The sequence below is a fragment of the Brassica oleracea genome, chromosome C8, assembly GCF_000695525.1.
Source record: "Brassica oleracea var. oleracea cultivar TO1000 chromosome C8, BOL, whole genome shotgun sequence".
In the NCBI taxonomy this organism is placed as follows: domain Eukaryota; kingdom Viridiplantae; phylum Streptophyta; class Magnoliopsida; order Brassicales; family Brassicaceae; genus Brassica; species Brassica oleracea.
In genome coordinates, this window is record NC_027755.1 from 21241911 (window position 1) to 21262616 (window position 20706).

The 20706-nt window shown below is 40.8% G+C and overlaps 6 protein-coding genes across 6 annotated transcripts; 1 reads left to right on the plus strand and 5 right to left on the minus strand.

Annotated features, from left to right (window-relative positions):
* Window positions 1-1093: 1093 nt before the first annotated feature.
* On the minus strand, window positions 1094-2092 carry LOC106310150 (translation machinery-associated protein 7-like). Its single transcript, XM_013747359.1, has 4 exons — window positions 2003-2092; window positions 1823-1878; window positions 1500-1541; window positions 1094-1334 (listed from the first exon to the last, which is right to left on the minus strand). Exons 1-4 carry the CDS (start codon window positions 2016-2018, stop codon window positions 1254-1256), a joined length of 195 nt encoding a protein of 64 aa, XP_013602813.1. The 5' UTR covers window positions 2019-2092; the 3' UTR covers window positions 1094-1253.
* Window positions 2093-2563: 471 nt separating this feature from the next.
* On the plus strand, window positions 2564-6588 carry LOC106308929. Its single transcript, XM_013746029.1, has 11 exons — window positions 2564-2572; window positions 2638-2933; window positions 3179-3278; window positions 3412-3611; window positions 3694-4397; window positions 4622-4724; window positions 5061-5162; window positions 5376-5431; window positions 5736-5796; window positions 6030-6171; window positions 6394-6588. Exons 1-10 carry the CDS (start codon window positions 2564-2566, stop codon window positions 6055-6057), a joined length of 1659 nt encoding a protein of 552 aa, XP_013601483.1. The 3' UTR covers window positions 6058-6171; window positions 6394-6588.
* A 675-nt stretch (window positions 6589-7263) lies between these two features.
* LOC106311508 (zinc finger BED domain-containing protein DAYSLEEPER-like) lies at window positions 7264-9813 on the minus strand. Its single transcript, XM_013748693.1, has 2 exons — window positions 9625-9813; window positions 7264-9543 (listed from the first exon to the last, which is right to left on the minus strand). The coding sequence occupies exon 2, from the start codon at window positions 9537-9539 to the stop codon at window positions 7410-7412; it is 2130 nt and encodes a 709-aa protein (XP_013604147.1). The 5' UTR covers window positions 9540-9543; window positions 9625-9813; the 3' UTR covers window positions 7264-7409.
* An 834-nt stretch (window positions 9814-10647) lies between these two features.
* LOC106312407 (methyl-CpG-binding domain-containing protein 10-like) lies at window positions 10648-12574 on the minus strand. The gene is made up of 2 exons (XM_013749921.1): window positions 12324-12574; window positions 10648-11782 (listed from the first exon to the last, which is right to left on the minus strand). Exons 1-2 carry the CDS (start codon window positions 12384-12386, stop codon window positions 10856-10858), a joined length of 990 nt encoding a protein of 329 aa, XP_013605375.1. The 5' UTR covers window positions 12387-12574; the 3' UTR covers window positions 10648-10855.
* Window positions 12575-13986: 1412 nt separating this feature from the next.
* On the minus strand, window positions 13987-15438 carry LOC106309921. The gene is made up of 6 exons (XM_013747078.1): window positions 15256-15438; window positions 15077-15180; window positions 14662-14894; window positions 14486-14579; window positions 14331-14400; window positions 13987-14241 (listed from the first exon to the last, which is right to left on the minus strand). Exons 2-6 carry the CDS (start codon window positions 15079-15081, stop codon window positions 14188-14190), a joined length of 456 nt encoding a protein of 151 aa, XP_013602532.1. The 5' UTR covers window positions 15082-15180; window positions 15256-15438; the 3' UTR covers window positions 13987-14187.
* Window positions 15439-18620: 3182 nt separating this feature from the next.
* On the minus strand, window positions 18621-19913 carry LOC106308930. Its single transcript, XM_013746031.1, has 2 exons — window positions 19437-19913; window positions 18621-19331 (listed from the first exon to the last, which is right to left on the minus strand). The coding sequence occupies exons 1-2, from the start codon at window positions 19911-19913 to the stop codon at window positions 18621-18623; spliced, it is 1188 nt and encodes a 395-aa protein (XP_013601485.1).
* Window positions 19914-20706: the final 793 nt, after the last annotated feature.

Here is a 20706-nt window from a genome sequence, read left to right on the forward strand (position 1 = left end):
GAGAGAGTACGAGGAAGAAGAAGAACATGTGGACCAAAGAATTTTGATTGGTTAAGGTTAGGATGTGGACCATGTAGGTAGTTGAATTGTGGTTAGTTTTTAATTGAGGAATAAATGGACAAAGGCTAGTTTAGGGAGTGCAACAATAAAGGGGTGGGATGAATAGGGTTGGGGTAATAAGCTTGAGTTTAGGAGGGTATGAGGTATATGGAGTTAATCTCCGTTCTGATCCATAACTCTTTTTTCTGGCCATCTAGGCTTCTACTATCTCATCTTTTATCCAGTAGTTTTTTTCTCTAATGTGGGCTTCGGCCTTTTTTGTAATAGGGCGCAGCCCAAAAACTAAGGCTTTATGGTTTTTATTTTTTTTTTCTCATGCTTTAAATAGAAGAAAATTAGAAGAAAAAAAAAAAAAAAAAAAAAAAAAAGAGCAGTGAGCACAATGCTTACTACAGTGTTATCTCTTGTGAGAGCACAATTGTTCCAGAAACCAGAGATCAGTGTCTCATCAATAAAAGCCAACATAAGAATAAACCAAAGAAAAAGGTTGCAGAGCCATTCAAGGAGAGGCTAAGAGAAGAGGTGACATGTTGGCGCAAAAGATGAAAGATCTAAACATGGTGGATCTGAGAGACGTGGAGCATGCATCAGATGTACATGAAGCGCTCCGATGCTATTCAAGCATAAGAAGCCCTGTGTACCTTGACATTGTTACAATTTCTTCACTGACATTGACATTGTTGACAATTTCTTCACTGACATGTACTATATGAGTTCTCTGATCTGGGCACTTCTTCCAGTGTCAGCGGTTCAAGAAGGAAAAGCAGGCTCTTTCAGTCTCTAAGACCCTCTCGATCAGCGACGCTTTGAGAGGCAGGGGGAAGCTATTTCGTTTAGAGTAGGTATGTGTACATAAATAGCTGTTACCCTTCTCACATATACTTCACATTCATCTTTGGTAAAACACACATGTCCCTCTCAGTTACCTAACCAACTCATCTTATAGCAACAGATGTTTAAAACTGGACCCTGAGATGCAGAAACATGATAGTCTTAGACTGAATCCTGAATCAGGAGAACTACGACAACATCAGGATAGAAACCATTTATCAATATTATATGAAAAAGTGGCGAAAGCGAAGACGCAAAGTCACTCTCCTAGAAACATGATACAAGTTACACAAACACACGATTATCTGTTATTAAGTTGATAAATTTGCACTGTCGAAAACAAGCTTCATGATTAAAACGGATCATTTCTTGCCGCTCTTCTTAAGTCCAGAGCCTCCAAAGGATCCCTTCTGCGACGCCTTGGCTCTTAGTTCCTTAAGTGCCTGTTTTATCATCCCCATTAAAAAGATAAAATGGGGTCAGGCTTTTTAAATAACAAACGAGAGCCAAAGACAAAGAAGTCTAACTAGATGCCTTTTTGAGAACCACAAAACAGAATACGAACAAGAAGAGAGGAAACAAGACAGAGCATCAAAGTGGGAACTAACCTTTTCCTCGTCTTTCTTCTTCTGCAGGTTGGCCATATCATGCTGCAGTAACACCGAATCAACATTTTCGAAATTAGTGTGTTAAAAAGAATGACTAAGATCATTGATATGCGCATTAGAAGGCAAAGAAAACAATAATGCGATTGGAGGCAAGAGCCTATATAGACCGGAGCAAGATCAGTGCTTTCAGGTTAAGTTGCAGAATCAAACCATAGATCCGGAAAGCAATACAAGGTCTAACTAAACCTATCCAATATAAACACGATCCAAGATGCACACTTTTCTCTCAATTCACAAAAAAAGTTAGGATTGAGTAGAGTCACCTCATCGTATTCCTTCTTATCAGCCTTTGGCTGCTTCAAAGGTTTCGCCTTTCCTCCTGTTTCATCAAAGAGAAACTATTAGCAGAATCGTAAATGATGTCTTTTAATCCCTTTAATCACTGACATAAATCGAAACATCATAAACACGAATCTAAATCATGAATACTAAAGTCTCTGTACCTTGCTTGGACGACATGACTAGTCTGTTGAGCTAGGGCTTGATGCGAATTGGGAAAAAAAAAAAAAAAGTAGGTGAGAGTCGGAGACGATGGACTTGCACATCATTCGATAGAATCTCTGATTATATACAGACTCCGTAGTAACGGCGCAAACCCATAAAACACTCTCAGAGAGTTTATGACCCAATAAAGGCCCACTATATATTTGGGCCCACTCACGGACATGTGGAAACCGTAATCAAAGGACGCAATCGAACCGAGATTTGAGTATTTCGGTTTAAGCTCATTTTATAGTAGCGGAACCGGTTTACAACATTAGTATTGTATTCGGTTTTCGATCAAGAAGGAAATTGAGTTTGGATAAGACTTTCACGACACATTTTATAAAAGTCAAAAGAGACCCTTCCGCTCCACTCGAACGAACGAACGATCGATTGCCTCTGGAGGAAGTAAAATAGGGTTTAGGTCAGTCATTCATTCTTCGATTACTCTGATCAAATTTCTTCAATCTAGAGTTTCGATTTACGATTCCGCTCTCCATTTCAGGTTTTTCGAGAGAGTTATGGCGCAGGCTGACGCAGGAGAACAGGAGTACGAGAGTGATCCCGAAGAGCTTAAGCGCTCATTGGCGACTAGGAGGAGGTTAAAAACCAGAGGGCTGAGATTGAATCCGATTCCGACCAATCTGATGAACGTGTTGATAATGACAACGATAAGAAGAGTGAAGATGGAGAAGATAGTTACGAGGAGGACGAGTATAGGGAACTCGAAGAAGTCGATGATGACAAGAGGAGTAAACCAGCAGAAGATGATGCGGCAGGTCGTGTGGATGGAGAGGAAGATAAGGAGAAGCAATCGTCTGCAGTGCCGACAGGTGGAGCTTTTTACATGCACGATGACAGGTTTCAGGAGTTGTCTGCTGGTCGAAGCAGGTACACACTCTTTTTCCACAATCTTCTCAATTTCAATTGCTTTTATTAGAGAGATAGATAGATTTAAAGGTGGAGTTTTTATCATGTATGAATGGGTTGAATAGCTGCATTTGGGGGTTTGCTATGATAGATTTGGCTAAGTCCATGCTTTTGGGAACACGACAACAAATTCTGTCTTTTCAACCATTTCTATTGTTGATTCATGGTAATGTCGATTGATTTATTCCTTATTTTGGCCTTCATAGGCGAGGGCGGGGTGGAAGGAGATCGTGGGGGTCTGGAGATGAAAGAAAATGGGGACATGACAAATATGAAGAGATGAATACTCAGGAGAAACATCCTGATGTACTGCTTCCCTCTATGCTTTTTTTTAAGATTGTTTTAGATCTCTCTATCTCTTTCTTTATGTATATTTGAATATGTTTTTCTTTTTTTGGTATTTATGTTTTTTTTTTATGGTTGCATTTTGTAAATTCAGCAGAAGACTTCTAGAGGCGGATTCAGAGGCCGCGGTCGAGGTAGAGGACAAGGGCGTGCGTACAGTAGAGGGAGAAGCTCTAACGCAGCATCCAGCAATGGACATCAAATTTTTGTTCCTAAAGCTACCACTCGAGGGGAAGAGCCCAGAAAAGATGAGATTCCTCTTAGCAAAGGCAGTCAAGCACATTCCAGCAAACCGTAAGTTCTGACATTTTGTTTTTTTAATAGCTGAGTGAAGGTTTTATCTTTAATATAATGTACTTATGTACTGATTTTTTAGGCTACGAAATTCTCGTGGGTCACAACATTGGCATGAGAAGAAGTCACACCACGATTCACGGCGTTCACCATCTGCCCCAACTCAAACCGGGAATGAAGACTCCCATACCAAAAAGAACGTAGTTGTTTCAAGTCTAAGTTCTGCTTCTCCTCCGTTTTATCCTTCAGTGTCCTCGACTAACTTGGTACATGGTATACAAGTTGGCATGGAAAGACTCCAGACGAATGAAAGTGCCACTCCTTCTGGCAAGAAGCTTAGGAATACAAAATCCGTTTATTTACCAGTTCATACTGCGCAGACTTTTAAGCCCACGAGTCAAGTAAGAGGAGCTGCTGCTGCTGGGAACGTGTTTTACCCTCAGTCTCATAGTCAGGGTGGCAAATTTTCATCCCCAATGCAACTCAATGGAGATTCAAAAGGCACTAGCAAAGGCTACATTAGACCTTCCGGACAGGATTTCGATCAGCACACTGCTGTCATCAGACCATTGTCTTCTTCTGCCCAGAGAACTAACTCATCAGGAAATCGATATCTACCTGGTGAAATAGAATCTGCGTCGGATACAGGTGCATCGTTTGCTAAGGGTAAAGGGACTCTCCAGGCCAGTGGAAGCGGCTCTTTGATGTATAGTGGATCTCAAGTGATGGGGAATGCTGAAAGTCTGCCATCTGCTGACAATTCTAATTTCCCAGCCTTTCTGCCTGGTAAGGATTTTTGAAAAACGCTTTTCTCTATGCAATGGTCTAGTTGAAAGATTTTTTCAGAATCAAACCATACATGGTTGTTGTGAAAGCTGTTGATACTGAGCCATTTGGCTTGGTTCATGAAATATTGTTGTCAAATTATTGTATCTGGTTACTATAATTTTTCCCGTATCTGACTAGTTCAAAAATTAACGTATTATTTTCATGATTGAATTCAAATACAGTTATGCAATTCGGGGGTCAGCATGGTGGGGTTCCAACTTTTGGAATGGCTTTTCCCGGATATGTCCAGCCTGAAAATGGGATCGGAAACCCGGAGATGACATGGTATGCTTTCTCCTTCCCTTCTCGCTGAACTTTTTCGATCCTAGTTTTCAATAGTTCCCGGTTGTAATAATTTCAAAGATCTAGATATTGTGCACATTGTTAGCTGAATTGCCATGTTTTTCGTGATTTTATATGCTATCCGTTTTAATTACCTTTCTTTGGTTCTGCAATTCTGCATGCTGCTAAGCCGAACCTACGAAGACTTTATATCATTAGAATGGTTACTTTCATTTTGAATACTATGCTGTTCTTATGCTCTGGGCCCTCCATCGATATCTAGTTCCTGATTTGTTTTCTTTCTTCTGCTTGCTGTTGGTTTTTGTATATGATTGGCAGGATGCCAGTTTTGACTGGTCCTGGAGCTCTAGGGGCTTCATACAGTCCACCATATGCTGCTGTTGATGGCTCTTTCCAAGCACATAAGCCAGGATCCTCCAGGTTTTAGAAAATAATTGGCCATTGTTCTCTTGTAGAGCTTTAATAACGCAAAACCATGTGATATTTGTAAATTTTTCATCGTATTTTTCCTTATTTAAACCTATTGCCTATGCTTGGCACATATTATATATATGTGTGTATATATATATATTATTATCTTTTCTTGCAAAGCATGCATTTGACGCTAGCTTATTCCAATTACCATATTTGCAGCAGAGAGAATAGTACAAACAACCTTGATGACCTGGAGAAACCCGTGGAGAGGCCTGGTTAGTCATTTTCGATACTGGCTTATTATATTAGGGGATAAATTTCCATTTATTGGCTTTTTGGAAGTGGCAAAGAGATTGGACCTTTTTCTTGTATTGAAAAAAAAATGAAATCATGAAAAGCTATGTCATGGAAAACTAGTACATAAAATTTTTATGACGGATATCGTTTTAAGAGGCACTTTCTCAAAAGTCGTTTTCTATTAGAATCAAATTGGCCAATAAAGGAGAGATTGAGCTGCTAATACGAAGATTTATTGTTGGGATCATTCTGTTTAAGTTAAGCTACTTTCCTTGTATGCAGAGTTTACAGAGAGTGGGGTTTCAAAACGGCAGAACAGCAACCCAAGCAAGCAGCCTCGGAGGTAAATTTTTGAAGTTAACTCTGACCTACTCTTTCAGATCGATCACCGGTAGATACGAAAAAGTAGGACTAGGGACCGTGATGCATAATGTGTGCGGATTTGAGTTGAATTAACTGTATTCATGGACGTGTGGTTGAATATCTCTGTAGGATTTTATGTAGATTAAGTTTTGTGGAACTTGATCCGGTCATGAGAAATAATAGTTGCTTAAGTTTTCATTGGTGTATATGCAGGTACTCGGAGATGAGTTTTAGCAAGTGATAACAGTTACTAGAAACTAAGAAGGGATTAAAGACTCCTTGGCTCAGGGCCCTGCTGCATCTCCAAACTTCGTAACAGCACACTTTAGACTGCTATTACTCCTGAATTTCTTAGGTAAATGGTTCAGAACTATATTCTAATCACGGGGAGATTAGTAAATAGAGTAGCGTGGAGTGGGATTATGGGTGTTGAAGTGTGGAATGAAAGGCAATACTACTAGCTAGCAATTATAAATGAAGTGGTTGGTTCATTATAAACCTATGGATATTGCTTGTTTTGTTTCGTAATATTCAGTCATCTGCTTGTTTGGTAATCTTCATTTGACGTTATTTTCAGGGAAGTCGTTGTCTCAAGGAGCCTTGGTCAGCCTGTTTTGTGTGTTCGTCTTCTCATTTTTCGTATGTAATTCATTTCTGTTTCTTGTATAAGTTTGATAACTTCCTTATGGTTTTGGTAATGTGTTTTATTCGTTGTAGAACGCAGTTTCTAAACAGGCTTTGATATAATAAGAAATGGTTAATGGTTGTGACATGCGAGTAAGTGCCAGTTACATTTTACGAAGGTTTACAACAATTTTCTTGATTGTTATCAATCTGAGTCGCGTTGCTGTGAAATATTTGGCATTTTGTACTTTCTTCGGCTGTTGGTGACAGAAGGCTGCGTCAGTTTACGGTCTTGGGATGGTTTTCTTTTTTCCAACAAAGGGCTGGGCTGCATAGCCGGGACGATGTTTCTAAGTAGACAGCTACTTGCTGGACTGGTCTGTATATAAAGGCTGAGCTGAGTTTCTTGTTGTTGCTGCCGAGCTTTGCGGATCAGTAACCAATAAACTTCCAGGATTGTAAGGCTCAGCAGCGGCCGACAGCTCTCCTGCTTATATCAGAAGCCTTTTGGCCACGACAGGACCCCAGGTCCTCTTCAGGCTCTGACGTTAACTTTTCTACCGACTCTTAACACTTTCTAGTGCTTCTCGTCTTTGCTCTGTTGGAGTACATATATCCAAGGAAATGTATATTTTGTCCAATTCGAAAGTGGGATATTTATCTTTCAGAATCCGAAGCAATGATGTTACAACTAGATGATCCCAAAACTTACAATTTAAACTTCTCCCCTCTACTTATTTATTATAGACCTTTCTTCACTTAGAAAAATAGATGCCATGGAAATGGTAAGAGGAAAGCTGGAGCAGAGACATGGAAGCTTATAGTCATTCATGAGACGAATAACAATCAAAGTCATCTATGCAATCAAAAGACAAATAGTTAATAGTTATAAAGCAAGTCAGATATGAAAAAACTAATTTCAAAACTAAAAAAAGCGAATCCAAAAATAAAAAAAAACGGAGTAAAATATCATAATGTTTGGTTCTTGAGCCAGTCTTTGGTGCACAAGAGAGCCTCCAATGTTCCACGAGGAAGAGAGGTCCTATAACTGTCCATCTGCTTCACTTCCGTGTCGAATACAGACTCAGATGAGACAGTACTGAAGGGGATGGAGAGAAAATCAGCAGCCATCTTAGACAGTGTGGGGTAGTTGTTGCTGTTGAGTCTCCACCAGCTTAGTACATCAAAGTCTTCCGACTTCAAAACCAAGTTGTCATCTAAGTACTGATCCAGCTCCGGTTTCATCTCTGATATTTCAATGTCAAAGTCCGAAAACGAGTCTCCAACTGTAACAAGAGTAGACCCTTCCTCGAGCAGCACGTCATCCATAAATGACGTGTGGTCTTGATACTCTTCACTCACATTCTGCTGCTTCTCTACCTTAGGCTGCGTCTCTTGTTGATGTGACTCTGTGGTTTGCTCTGACTGTGGACTTATCTCATCTTTATCAGCATCTTGAGGCATGTCTTGTTGGAAGTGAGGTTCTTGAACCACTTCTGTTTCGTCAAAGCCATGATCTACTACATAGGAATCAAGCAGATTGGTATCACTGTAGTTTGTGTACAGATCATGGACTGCATCACTAACAGTCTTGATCCATTGTTCTGCATCTTCACCATATGACTCAGTGAATGTCTCCTTTACGTGTTGCATCTTACACCGAGGATCTAAGACCGCAGCAACCGCCACAACAAGGAAGCATCCTCTCCAGTACAAGTCGAATCTCTCCCTCAACGAGCTCACAACGTTTCCAAGGTCTTCACCACCCATGGCCAGGTGGCTAAGCTCTAGCTGAAGCTTAGTCATCACATCGAAAAAATTATTTGCTGTCGAGTGTTTTGGCCTAGTCAAGACATCACTCGCTTCGAAAAGAACCTTCAAGCACAAGCAGAGACTCTCAATCTTCCTCCACTCTTCATTAGATATCGATATCTTGTAACCAGGATAACAAGTCTCCAAACAAGAAAACACTTGTCTATGCTCTAAACCAGCCAACAACATCTTGTAACTCGTGTCCCATCTCCCTTTGTTGTCAATTACAAGATCTTTGTACGGAGCAGAAGCTGGAAACAGTCTCTTCACCTCCTCAAACTTCTCTCCACAAGCGTCGTTTGTCTTAACATACTTTACACTGTCTCTGACTTTCTTTACTGGTCCTCGAACCTCCTCAGCCGCAAGTGCTTCTTGCGCCATACTGGTTAGGAGACGAGCGTAGCATTCCCCTATTAATAACTGACCGTTCAACACATGCTGGTTCTTAAAAGTCAAGAAACCTCTAAGATTATCAGCGCAGGTTTTATTCACTTGTGATTGGCTGACAGTGAGACTTGAAACTTTCCCCTCTAGCTTCCATTCAGATAAGCAAGCAGTGATAGATTGGTTCAACGCGGAATCCGAATCAGGACAAGCCACAACAACAACATTGAGAAGACGGTTACTCAAGCTCCAGTCTTTATCAACAAAGTGTCCACTCACAAAGGCGTAACCCACTGATTGCTTTGATAACCACAAGTCAACACTGAGGCTAACCCCCCCAGGAGTCTCTCCAACGAACTCCGAAAGTTTATGCTTTTCAGACAAGAACATGTTAACACAATCCCCATGGACAGTATCAAACCTTGGCATTCCAAACTGAGGACGAACAGTCTTAACGAAAGAAGTGAAACCAGGATGCTCCACCATGTGAAGAGGGTAGCCATGCATGATGATCATCTTAGCCATCTCACGGTTGCATCCATCTTGATCCAGAGGGGCATTAGCACATCTCTTCTGACGCTTCTTGGGAGGAGGACAAGAAGCGGTTCCATCGTTGACTTGAGGGACCAGGTTTGTGTTCGGGCACTTATCACAAATACCTAACTCGATGTGACGCTTGAGGTGGCTTGTCCCCGAAGCTTTGCCGCCAGACATGTATGCGTAGGACTTGTTGCAGTGTTTGCAAAAGGCTTTGGTGGTTCCGGAGGTGGTTGTCTCGGTGGTGAAGTGATCCCACACCATAGACTTCCTCTTCCTCCTCCGCTTGATTGGTTGCGTGTCGGAAGATTCAATCTCGACATTAACTTTGTTGTCAACGAGCTCGGAATAAGGGTTGGGGTCCATAGTCCTGAAACAGACAAGAGAACATCGAATGAGTTACAGACGCAGAGAGAGAGAGAGATAAACTGATTGAATGAATAATACTTACACAGACGCAGAGAGAAGAGCAACGGCGGGAAGAATCAAACGGCGTGTAATGGGCTTTGGACTTGGAGGAAGAGGTTGGCTCGGATTAGGGTTGTTAGCCGTCGGCCTTTTTGTTTTACTTATATACTGAGTTAGGAAGATGGATTTGTTTTCTATTTATAATAACCCCTTGAATTTCCTCCGCCGTTGATCTACGGACCTTGCTTTTAATCTGGACCCTCTATATCTCTCTCTTTTTTCCTGTTTTCATGTCATTGCCTTAAATCACAAAAAGGAAAAGGATATACAAATTTTTGTTAAGTAAATACAAAATATTTGTCAATTTCCTTTAATTAATATTTTGTTCTTAATCGAACAAGTTAGAAAAAGCAAAATTTAAAGAGAGAAGTAAAGAACCGACTATTTTTGGACCAAGTAAATCTTAGATGTAGTCATAGAAATATAATGTGAGTTGAATTGTTTGATCTGCATAAATCTCTTGGTTTTATATGTGGGGCGATGAAAAAATTGTTTTGGACAACATCAGATCTAATTGAGGTTTAAATCCATTCAATCATATTGTTTAGATTTGGTGTATAAGATTGACTATCTGGTAGAGTGGCTGACATTCTTTTCAAAACTAGTTCACTTTTATCATGTAGAGTTGTTCATTCAACAATTTTGCTATCGACTAAAACTTAATATAATTTAATAAAATAGATATCATGTGGATGGTTGATCAAAAGGGCTCACTGATAAGTGATATCATACATTAAAAAGTCATATTGCTTTGTGGCTTAGCTCTTTAATCTTTCTATGTAGAGTTCGTGTTGCTTTTACTTGTCTACTTGGCACATCACTTTTTCATGCATCTATCTAATCTAAGCTTTGATGAAAAAAGAAACAAGCTAAAATGTTTGGCAGGCTTAGCTCTTTAATCTTACTATGTAGAGTTCATGTTGCTTTTACTTGCCTATTTGGCATATCACTTTTTCATGCATCTATCTAAGCTTGATGAGAAAAGAAACAAACTAAATGCCAAACATAAAGAAACAAACTAAACGCCAAACATTAACAACACACCAAAAGTACAAGAGTCTAATGATAATTATGAACTGAACTACAGAGACGTATTAGTTCTTCTACAAGCACATACAACAACACCCACTCATAATGTCAAAGCTACTACACCTGAAATCAGAAAAAAACAACAACAAACTCTTACACCACCTGTGCTCTCTCTACAGGTCCTTTTAACAGCTCACGGACGCTGCAGCACCTTGTTGCTGCTGAACCTGATTCGCCTCTCCGCTTCTGTTCGTGTCTTCTCCCTTCACGTCATTACTCTTCTCCTCGGATACAGCGGCTGCAGCTTCTGCCTTCTTCTCATCAGCTTCTTGTATTCCATTCCCCTTGTTAACTTCAGCGTCAAGGTTAGCCTCGCCATCTGTCTTCTTCTCCTCAGCTTCTTTGGTTTCAGTTCCCTTATTAGCTTCAGCATCAAGGCTAGGCTCATTCTTTTCTCCGTTTGCTTCTGCCTTGTTCTCAGTCTCTTTCTCTGCAGGCTTATTCTCCCCATCAGTAACAACAACTTCCTGTGATTCCTCAACCTTGGGAGGTTCTTCAGCTATTCCTCCACTCTCAGTCTTCTTCTCACCCTCAGAGGCATCCACTTCCATCGGCTCTTTCTTGTCCGTCTCAACTTCTCCCTCCTTGTTCTCCTCCTCATTCTTCTTCTTCTCCACCTCAGAGGTATCAACTTCCATGTTCTCTTTCTTGTCCGTCACAACTTCCCCCTCCTTGTTCTCCGCCTCAGTCTTTTCACCCTCCTTGTTCTCTTTCTCAGCCTCTGCCACTTCTGCTCCACCCTCCTTCTTTTCCCCCTCCTTGTTCTCCTTCTCAGCAGCCTCTTTCAAGTCCTTCTTAGTGAGAGAAGATCTTCTTTTCTTCATGTGAGGCTCTCTCTCAGGAGTGGGCGTTGTAGCCTTCACCTTCTGGCTGATCCTTGAAGAACGCCTTGGAGTTTCACCAGTTGTCCAGTCAAACTCAGATATGACAGGGTTCCCAGGATGAGCCTTGAGGTACTGCTCAAGCTGCTTGCGTGAGCTAATCTCCTCACCCGTTGGAGCCATGAACACAATCTCTGTCTTCCTCGGTGTACCTGCTCTTTTCGGATAAAACTGAAAACAAACAAGCTTTACATCACTCACATAATACATAGCATGGTCACAGACTTCTCAGACACATTCTATAGAAAAAGCCCCAAACTTTATCAACCAATCTAGGTTTTCAGTAGCATTTTCATTGAAAACCCTAATTTGGATCCCCAAGAAACTCCATGAGCGTTAAATTATCATCTTCTCAGATGGAATTTAACATAAAAGATCCAAAACACACAGTCTATAGAAAAAGCCCCAATTTTTATCAACCATTTCTAGGGTTTCAATAGCATTTTCATTAAAAACCCTAATTTGATTCGCAAGAAACTCTCCAAGCGTGAAATTATCACCTAATTACAAAATTCCCACATGGAATTTAACATAAAGATACAAAACCCACCTCGAAACTCGTTATTTCATTAAATTTCCCAAAATCAAACATAAACCCTAGACCAAACAAAAGAAGCTAACTTGTAATACAAAGCAGAGCCGACAAAAAAACATTCTTACAGAGACATCAATCTTTTCAGTAATTAAAAAAAATAGAGGGGGAAGAAGATACCAGTTTCTTCCATGAAGCAGGAGCTGGAAGCTCAATGGACACGAGTTCGTCTGTGTTCTCCATCTTCTTCTCTCTTCAACCTGACACACAAACAGACTCTGTCTCTCTTACTATAAACCCTTCTTATCTTTTTACCACAGAGGTTACGACTTTATTTCCTTTCTGGTAATAAGAACTGCTGCAAGAACAACCCCTGTGACTAATGGATATGTTCGCGTGTCGCTTCTGTTTCTGTCTTTTATTTTTTTAATATTTTCTTTTTTTCTAACTAAAAATGATTTTTTTTCCTTTCACCACGTAATACACGAGAGTGTGGATCTGATAGGGCTACGTGATAGTTCAGTGACGGACCTGTTTGAGATAGACACGTGCCCTTTTAAGCCGACGTTTCATCGGTGGATAAGGTGTGTGGGCATCTGCTTTCCCCACTTTCTTCAGATATACAAATAATAAAGTATAATGGAGTGTGGGGTTGAAGTCCGCTACGTGACCGATAGTTTTATAGCGAATATTCTCTCCTTTTATTTATTCGCACTCTCCTACTATAGCAGAAAAGAAGCCCAAGCGACTGGGCCTAAATATTAACCGGCCCATATATTATTTTATGATTTCTTGTGGAAGTGACTTAAGCATCTGCGTCGATGAACCTTGAGGGGATCGTAACTTTAATTTTTTTATTATTTTTTTCGTTTGATTTTTTTTTTTAAATAAAAAATAAAAAAATAAGCAGACCAATCGCTGGCCGCCACGTGGCGTGGGGCCCGCGTTACAGTGATGAACCGAGTTTATCACAGCGAACCTGCAAGGGGTAAGTTCATAAAAATGAGAATATTATAATATTTTTTTTTTGGGAATGATGTGAACCTGGGCATTGAACCTTCAATGCAGATGCTCTACAAGTTGGCCACACAAAAAAAAGAAGGGTGCAGATTCTTTTGTAAGCATAGTAGGTGTTTTTCTGCACCATGTGATGTGAAGAATTTTTTAAATCTAACTTATATTTAAAAATAAATTTTATTAAATATTATAGATTTTACTATTTTCTTACTAATATTTAATATAGATTTGATATATATTAAATCAATTTGTATAAAACTAATAAAATGATATAAAATTGTATAATTATCAAAAATTGAGCCTAAACAATATTTATAAAATTTGTAGATATATAATAAACTAATGATCTTACGATTAGATATTTAAATTTTTAAAAAATTGTAGAAATTTTTGAAAGTTTTAGTAATACAAATTGTATAATTATACAAAAATAATAATATTTCTTTATTTTATAGATGATGCATTAGCTATTACCATATTTAAAAAAAGTTTACCAAAAAGAAATATCAATATTAAATGTAATATATGAATTATTACCATATTCTAATAAATTTGCCAAAAATATAAATCAACATTAAATGAAATTATTCATGTCGTATTTTTCCGGAAGCCATGTCATATTTATTTTGTGAAATTGATTGTAAAAAGGATATGTGGCAAAATCACTTCTCAAATATAGTCTAGGAGATAATCTAATCCAATGACATAGCATTAGACTAATTTATGTTAATGTCATCTAAATACATCACCTGGAGAGGTAGGATCATCGTGTAGGTCGGACAGGAGGCACAAGACATGTCTTACTGTCTTAGATTGTTCAAATACCAGACATAAATCTTAAGCCTTTATAGATTGAAAGATGGTACAACAAGGGGATTTTCTCATTGAGCCACATTCCAGGTTTTCTCGATCAAATTCCAAATGAAAGATGGTACAACAAGGGGGGTTTCAGAAATCAAACCGAAACAGAAAAAAAAAATCTGAAATGTTGGAACCATTGTGTGTGTATAAGAGTGTATCTTGTTCATCAGTCATATAGACCTTCTTGTTCCCAAACCTCCACCAGAAAATCCACCATTTCCTGTTTTCATCAGTAGCCAATAGAGTTAACTCTCAGGGAGTTTCTCTTATAGCATGTACTCAAGAGAGAGAGTGACTAAGTATACTTACATTGAGAGGAATAGGTTGGGGAAATAACTTGTTGCTCCCCAGCAAGCTATCATAGGATGCTGCGTCCCAACTGCAGCATATGATGGACATATACAATATGGTTAAAACAAACTTAGAAGAGACAAATAGTGTGTAATGAAATGAAAGCCACTCACTTGATCTTAGCTCCTTGTCTGGGATCCGGTGGGTTGTTACTACGTCTTTCCTTGCCCACCCAACGCTCCCGGGTCTGATTCCAAAGAAGAAGACCTGCAAACACACACACACACACTTCACATATAACCATTTCAAAATACCATCAATGGTCCACAACTCGAAACAAAGAATGTACCTTGATTTACAAATTCAGGAGGGGCAGCACCAGACTGAGAATCAAAAGTCTGGTTGGATGATGAGATGCTCCCCTGAGAAGGGAAGGTAGTGTTGTCCATATCAACTGTGCTAGTTGACCAAAAATCTTCACAGACGTTTGGTTTCTTAAACGTTTTAGCTGTGGGATTGAAAGGTGGATGATCCTTTAGAGTTTCAGTTGGTTTGGGTTCTCTATAGCAAGCCAGGCAGCCACTGCTCTGTTACAAAACACACAACTTCTGATCATCTCCCACAAAACACATCCTCTCAATTAGCCTATTGGGTTTTTTCAATTCAATCTTAATTAGGGTTTATCTATCATAAACCCATCAAACAGAATCTCAAATCTGAATCAATCATAAAGCGAAAACAGAGAGTTGGAAGGAGAATCACACCCCATCGATTGAAGTAAACGGAGCTCCGAAAGATCTGGAAAGGTCGAGACTTTCAGGGAGGTGGGGAATCAATGATCCTTTTTTCAAATAACACCAAATCAAACCTAGAGATAATAATCCAAACAACAAACATTGAGTGATGATGATTACAAAGTTTAGAATCATATGAAATAACTTACCTGACGATAAAGTTGATTCCTTTTTTGATCAACTGGGCAACGAAAGAGTACTTCTGAAGCAGCTTCTTGACGACGAAGAAGAAGAAGAAGGAAGGCTCCTCTCTGCGCTTTACGTTTTCCCTTTCGCTTTCGCTTTGCTTTGCTTGACCAGAAGAAGGTTATCGTTCATCCCTTCAGCCGTTATACGGATCCCCTCTCGATAAGGCTATTTTTGTCATTTTACATCATCAACTAAACCATATTACTCGTAATTATGTCTTCTACAATTATGAATATTATTACATAGTGTGTTTGGTGTTAACTGATAATTGAAAAGTCAAAGTAGTTGCTGCCTTCTTCATTGTTTATAGACTCATACTCAACCCCACTCATCATCATACATATTATTACATACAGCTTGTGACTGTAATTTGTTATCAGTTTTTATCATTCATATTATTACATACAGCTTTCAATATCAAGCATATGATTAAAAGTGGATAGCCGTTCTGTAAATTCATTGTTTTTAAATGGATAACTGGCGCAGCGTACGAATGGGTGAACGGTCGATCTAAGAATTTAGGGTTCTTCGAGACCTGGTCTTGGATCGATCAAGAGTTTCTTTCGATAACTTTTTGAGACCAACTTCCTGTTTTGATGAATTGAATCGAATCAAACAAGGGATAAAAGCAAAGGTCTTCTTATTAAAATCAAATGTATCCAACAAGAAACCATATGCTTTGGTTTATATAGATCTCCAAAGACACAAACCGTCATTGGAGTAGGATAAACTAAATAAGTAAACTTTCTAGATAATGATAATAAAGGAAATTCCCAAACTAAACAGGAAAAGGAAATAAAACCGAAAAAGGAAACACTTCTAAGTTGCCGCCAAACTCATGGACGCTCCTGCATCAGGTCCCCCGACGTTAGAAGGATTCGACCCCGAATCAGTCACAGTATCAGCGGCAAGATAGGGAGATAGGTATTTAACGTTAAAAACATCAGATGTGTTGATGTCTGGAGGTAAGGACACACGGTAAGCATTATCATTGATCCATTCCACAATTTTCAGAGGTCCAATCTTCTTAGCACGAAGCTTGTTGTAGAGATGAGCAGGCATCCTATCACGGGTAAGTAAGGCCCAAACCAGATCCCCCGCATTAAACACAAGACGACGACGACGAACATCTGCAGCAGCCTTATAACGTGACGTCAAAGCAGTTAAGTTGGCCACGGTCTGAGCATGAACATCAGTAATGGCGTCAACAAATGTAGCCGCATCCCTATGGACATGAGTATTATCGGGGAGGGAAGAAAGATCTATTGGAGCACGCGGGACAATGCCATAAGTGACTACAAAGGGACTAAGACCCATGCTGCGATTGATAGCGTGATTATGGGCAAATTCAGCATGTGGAAGTCGCTGATCCCAAGTCCCTATAGCATCGCCAACAAGACACCGCAAAAGATTCCCGAGCGAACGATTAACAACCTCTGTCTGACCATCCGTCTGAGGATGATAAGCAGAGCTCATATCCAAACTGGTGTTGAGTAGTTTCCACAAAGAACGCCAGAAGTGACTGAGAAAACGCGAATCCCGATCAGAGACGATGGACGATGGAAATCCATGGAGGCGATATACCTCTCAAAAAAAATAAAATCGCCACTTGAACCGCATCCGTGGTCTTCTTACATGGTATAAAATGAACCATTTTTGAAAATTGATCAACGACCACAAAAATAGAATCAAAACCACGTTGAGTGCGGGGAAGACCAATGACGAAATCCATACTTATATCAGTCCAAGGTTGCGTTGGAATAGGCAAAGGAAGATATAAGCCTGCATTAGAAGCCGGCCCTTTGGCCTTTTGACAAGTGACACAGCGCTCGACGAAGCGAGAAACATCCCTCCGCAAAGATGGCCAAAAATACGAAGCTGCCACCAACTGGAGAGTGCGATCGCGTCCGACATGTCCCTCATTGTGTAACTCGGTGATCAGCTGGAGGCGGAGACTACCTTCAGGAATACAAAGCTGATTGCCGTGAAAGAGAAATCCGTCTTGCAGCGTGTAGTCAGACGAAATTCCATTCTGTGCATAGTGAAAAATCTTCCCGAAAAAGGATCATCCTCATACTGGCCGAGTAGCGATGAGAACCCCAAAACTTCAGTATGTAATACCGCAAGAAGAAGTTGACGCCGGCTCAGGGCATCGGCAACCCGGTTAGACGTCCCAGCAGTGTGTTTGATCACAAAAGTGAATTGTTGGAGGTATGAAATCTACGCAGCGTGGCGAGATGAAACCTTGGCTTGACTATGAAGATGTTTCAAGGCATCGTGATCAGTATACAACACGAACTCCTTATGAAACAAGTAATGGCGCCAATGTTTTATTTCTTGTATCACAGCATAAAACTCAATGTCATAAGTGTTGTATCGAGAACGTGCTCCAGCCAAATTTTCACTAAAGAATGCAATAGGACGAGAGTTTTGACTCAAGACTGCTCCAATGCCTGTCTTAGAAGCATCAGAATGAAGTTCAAAGACCGCGGTAAAGTCTGGAAAAGCTAGGATCGGCGCCGAGCTCAACTTGTCTTTGATGATGGCGAAGGCTGACGACGCCACGGACGTCCAAGTGAAGGAGGCGGTGCGGATAAAATCAGTGATAGGCGCCAACAAACTCGAGAACTGAGGCACAAATCTCCGATTAAAAGAAGCAAGGCCGTGGAAGCTTTGTATCTCCGAAATTGTTGTTGGTTGCGGCCATGTTTGGATTGCAGAAACCTTGGATGGATCGACAGCAAGGCCTTTGTCGGAGACGATATAGCCAAGAAAGTGTATCTGTGGAGAACCAAATTCACACTTCTTTAGCGTTGCATAAAGCTGGTCACGTCGCAGAACCAAAAGGACTTCACGAAAATGCTCAATGTGTTCAGATACCGTCTTGCTAAAGATTAGGATATCGTCGAAATAGACAACCACAAACTTTCCTATAAAAGGTCGCAAAGCCTGATTCATGACCCGCATAAAGGTACTAGGAGCGTTGGATAACCCGAACGGCATAACAACCCACTCAAAAATACCTTCCCTGGTTTTGAATGCCATCTTCCACTCATCACCGGGTTGTATACGGATTTGATGATAACCGCTTTTAAGGTCTAGTTTCGAGAAGACCGTTGCGGTACCGATTTGGTCTAATAAGTCGTCGAGCCGAGGTATAGGAAAACGATATCATACTGTGATTTTATTAATAGCACGGCTGTCGACACACATACGCCATGACCCATCTTTCTTTGGGATTAGCAAAGCGGGTACGGCGCATGGACTGAGAATCTCGCGCAAAAACCCTTTAGCCACAAGTTCTTCTACCTGACGACGTAATTCTTCATGTTCCGCCGGACTCATTCGATAATGGGATCGACTTAGGAAGGGACGCATCAGGTATAAGGTCAATTTGATGTTGAATATCGTGGAGGGGAGGTAGCTGGGATGGTAAGTCTACCGGAAACACGTCTGCGAATTCCGTTAGTAGCGGCATGTACTTAGGTGGTATATCATGATCGTTGAATGAGGAAGCAGGTACTGCTAGAAGAAGAATGATTTGATCGGCATCACGCAATGCTTCCTTGACTTCCGCTTGTTTAAGTAACAAAACCGGATTTGGTGGTGTCGCTGGTGAACTAGTAATCATGGCAGGAGCCGAAGGCTTCAGCGTAAAAGTACGATCATTGAAACGAAAGGTATATGTGTTGAGGAATCCTTCATGGATTACCCGACGATCGAACTCCCACGGACGTCCCAACAAGAGATGGCATGCATCCATTGGTACGAGATCACAGTACAACTGATCTTTGTAAGCGCCAACTGAAAAGTGTACCAAGGTTCTTCGTGTGACTATCAGTTCGTTCCCCTGATGCAACCATCCAAGTTTGTAGGGTGATGGATGTGGCTCGACCTCAAGATTAAGTTTCGAGACTGCTGATTTGGCGATGGCATTCTCACTGCTGCCCGAGTAAATTATAAACGTACAGACTTTCCCGTTAATCATACATCGTGAAGAGAACAAGTTCTTGCGTTGAGGGGACTCGTCTGAGACCTTTGGTGTAAGACAAGTACGACGTACCATGAGCAGAGTACCTTCATCTGCTTGTAGTTCCTCCGTTGAATCTTCTAGCTCCTCCGGACTCTAATCATAAATAACCTCCACATCGTGACCTGTTGGGTCAAGAAGCAAGCCACGACGATTGCGGGACGGGCAAGCTGATTGACGATGACCAAGTTCTCCACAAGAAAAACAACGTAACCCTCCTGGTCGCTGTTGTTTTGCGGGATCGGTAGGGACAATGGCCGTTTCTGGTTGTGAAGTCAAGGTAGTGGAAGAAACGACTGGTGTTTGTGCTTGATCCTGGCGAGGCTGTCGAGCAGTACCCCAAGGTTGGGAGTTGTTGCGGTTTTGAGCTTCGATGGTTAATGCTTGTTGATGAGCCTCCGAGATTGATTCTGGTCGAAATAGGTTTAATGTAAACTGGATTTGCTGGCGTAATCCTCCCACAAAACGCATGACAAGTTGTTGCTCTGTATCACGAATCTCAACACTGGTTATCATCTTGAAGAACTCCGTCGCATATTCATCAACGGAGCGATTTCCTTGTCGTAGGTTTTGGAACTTTTGGAACATCAACTGGTCATAATTGTAGGGCAAATTATTTTTTTTGCATCTCCTTTTTCAGTTTGTCCCATGATAAGATTTTCGACTTTCCTAGGCGAGCTCGTGTTGTTTTGGTCTGCGACCACCACGCTGCAGCTCGATATCGGAAACAAATGGCAATTAAAGGAATGCAACGATCAAGTGGAATTTCTTTAAATTCTAAGATTTCCTCTATTGTTACAAACCAATCGAGTAATTCTTATGCTACCGTGGAGCCTTTAAATTCGGGTATATCGAGTTTGAAACAAGATTTCCACGATGATTCACCTTCTTCTTCTTCATCTGAGTCGGAGTTGTTGTTGGTAGTGCGGTTGTTACGTTGTTGTTGTCGACGGAGCGGGGCAAAGGGATTGTCGTCTTCCTCGTCTGAATCAGGGACGTTGCTCGCGCATGTGTTCCGTCCATGGTCGATAGCTGGTGTAGTGTTTTGTGTAGATAACGCAGCTACCGCGTTCACAAGAGCCACGACTTGAGCTTGCAGGTCATTCACGAATTGTTGTGTAGCTGGGGTGTCACCTCGACGTATTGTTGAGAACGGTTTTTTCGAACCATCGTAAGTGGTTAGCGATACCGGAGCGTAGCAAAGCTCTGATACCAATCTGGCGCAGCGTACGAATGGGTGAACGGTCGATCTAAGAATTTAGGGTTCTTCGAAACCTGTTCTTGGATCGATCAAAAGTTTCTTTCGATAGCTTCTTGAGACCAACTTCCTGTTTTGATGAATCGAATCGAATCAAACAAGGGATAAAAGCAAAGCTCTTCT

Bases quoted from the DNA above. Each gene is read 5' to 3' on its own strand.
- LOC106310150 (XM_013747359.1), bottom strand. The intron at 1,542-1,822 runs GTGACTCTACTC...GTGTTACTGCAG, and splicing joins ATAAGAAGGAATACGATGAG to CATGATATGGCCAACCTGCA. The intron at 1,335-1,499 runs GTTAGTTCCCAC...ATGATAAAACAG, and splicing joins AGAAGAAAGACGAGGAAAAG to GCACTTAAGGAACTAAGAGC.
- LOC106308929 (XM_013746029.1), top strand. The intron at 2,934-3,178 runs GTACACACTCTT...TGGCCTTCATAG, and splicing joins TTGTCTGCTGGTCGAAGCAG to GCGAGGGCGGGGTGGAAGGA. The intron at 3,279-3,411 runs GTACTGCTTCCC...TTGTAAATTCAG, and splicing joins CTCAGGAGAAACATCCTGAT to CAGAAGACTTCTAGAGGCGG.
- LOC106311508 (XM_013748693.1), bottom strand. From the start codon at position 9,539: ATGGACCCCAACCCTTATTCCGAGCTCGTTGACAACAAAGTTAATGTC.
- LOC106312407 (XM_013749921.1), bottom strand. From the start codon at position 12,386: ATGGAGAACACAGACGAACTCGTGTCCATTGAGCTTCCAGCTCCTGCT. The intron at 11,783-12,323 runs GTATCTTCTTCC...GTTTGTTTTCAG, and splicing joins CTGCTTCATGGAAGAAACTG to TTTTATCCGAAAAGAGCAGG.
- LOC106309921 (XM_013747078.1), bottom strand. The intron at 14,580-14,661 runs GTACATTCTTTG...GTGTGTTTGCAG, and splicing joins TCCTGAATTTGTAAATCAAG to GTCTTCTTCTTTGGAATCAG. The intron at 14,401-14,485 runs GTGAGTGGCTTT...CATATGCTGCAG, and splicing joins AGACAAGGAGCTAAGATCAA to TTGGGACGCAGCATCCTATG.
- LOC106308930 (XM_013746031.1), bottom strand. From the start codon at position 19,913: ATGTTCCAAAAGTTCCAAAACCTACGACAAGGAAATCGCTCCGTTGAT. The intron at 19,332-19,436 runs GTTATTTATGAT...CTTACACCAAAG, and splicing joins CAACAGGTCACGATGTGGAG to GTCTCAGACGAGTCCCCTCA.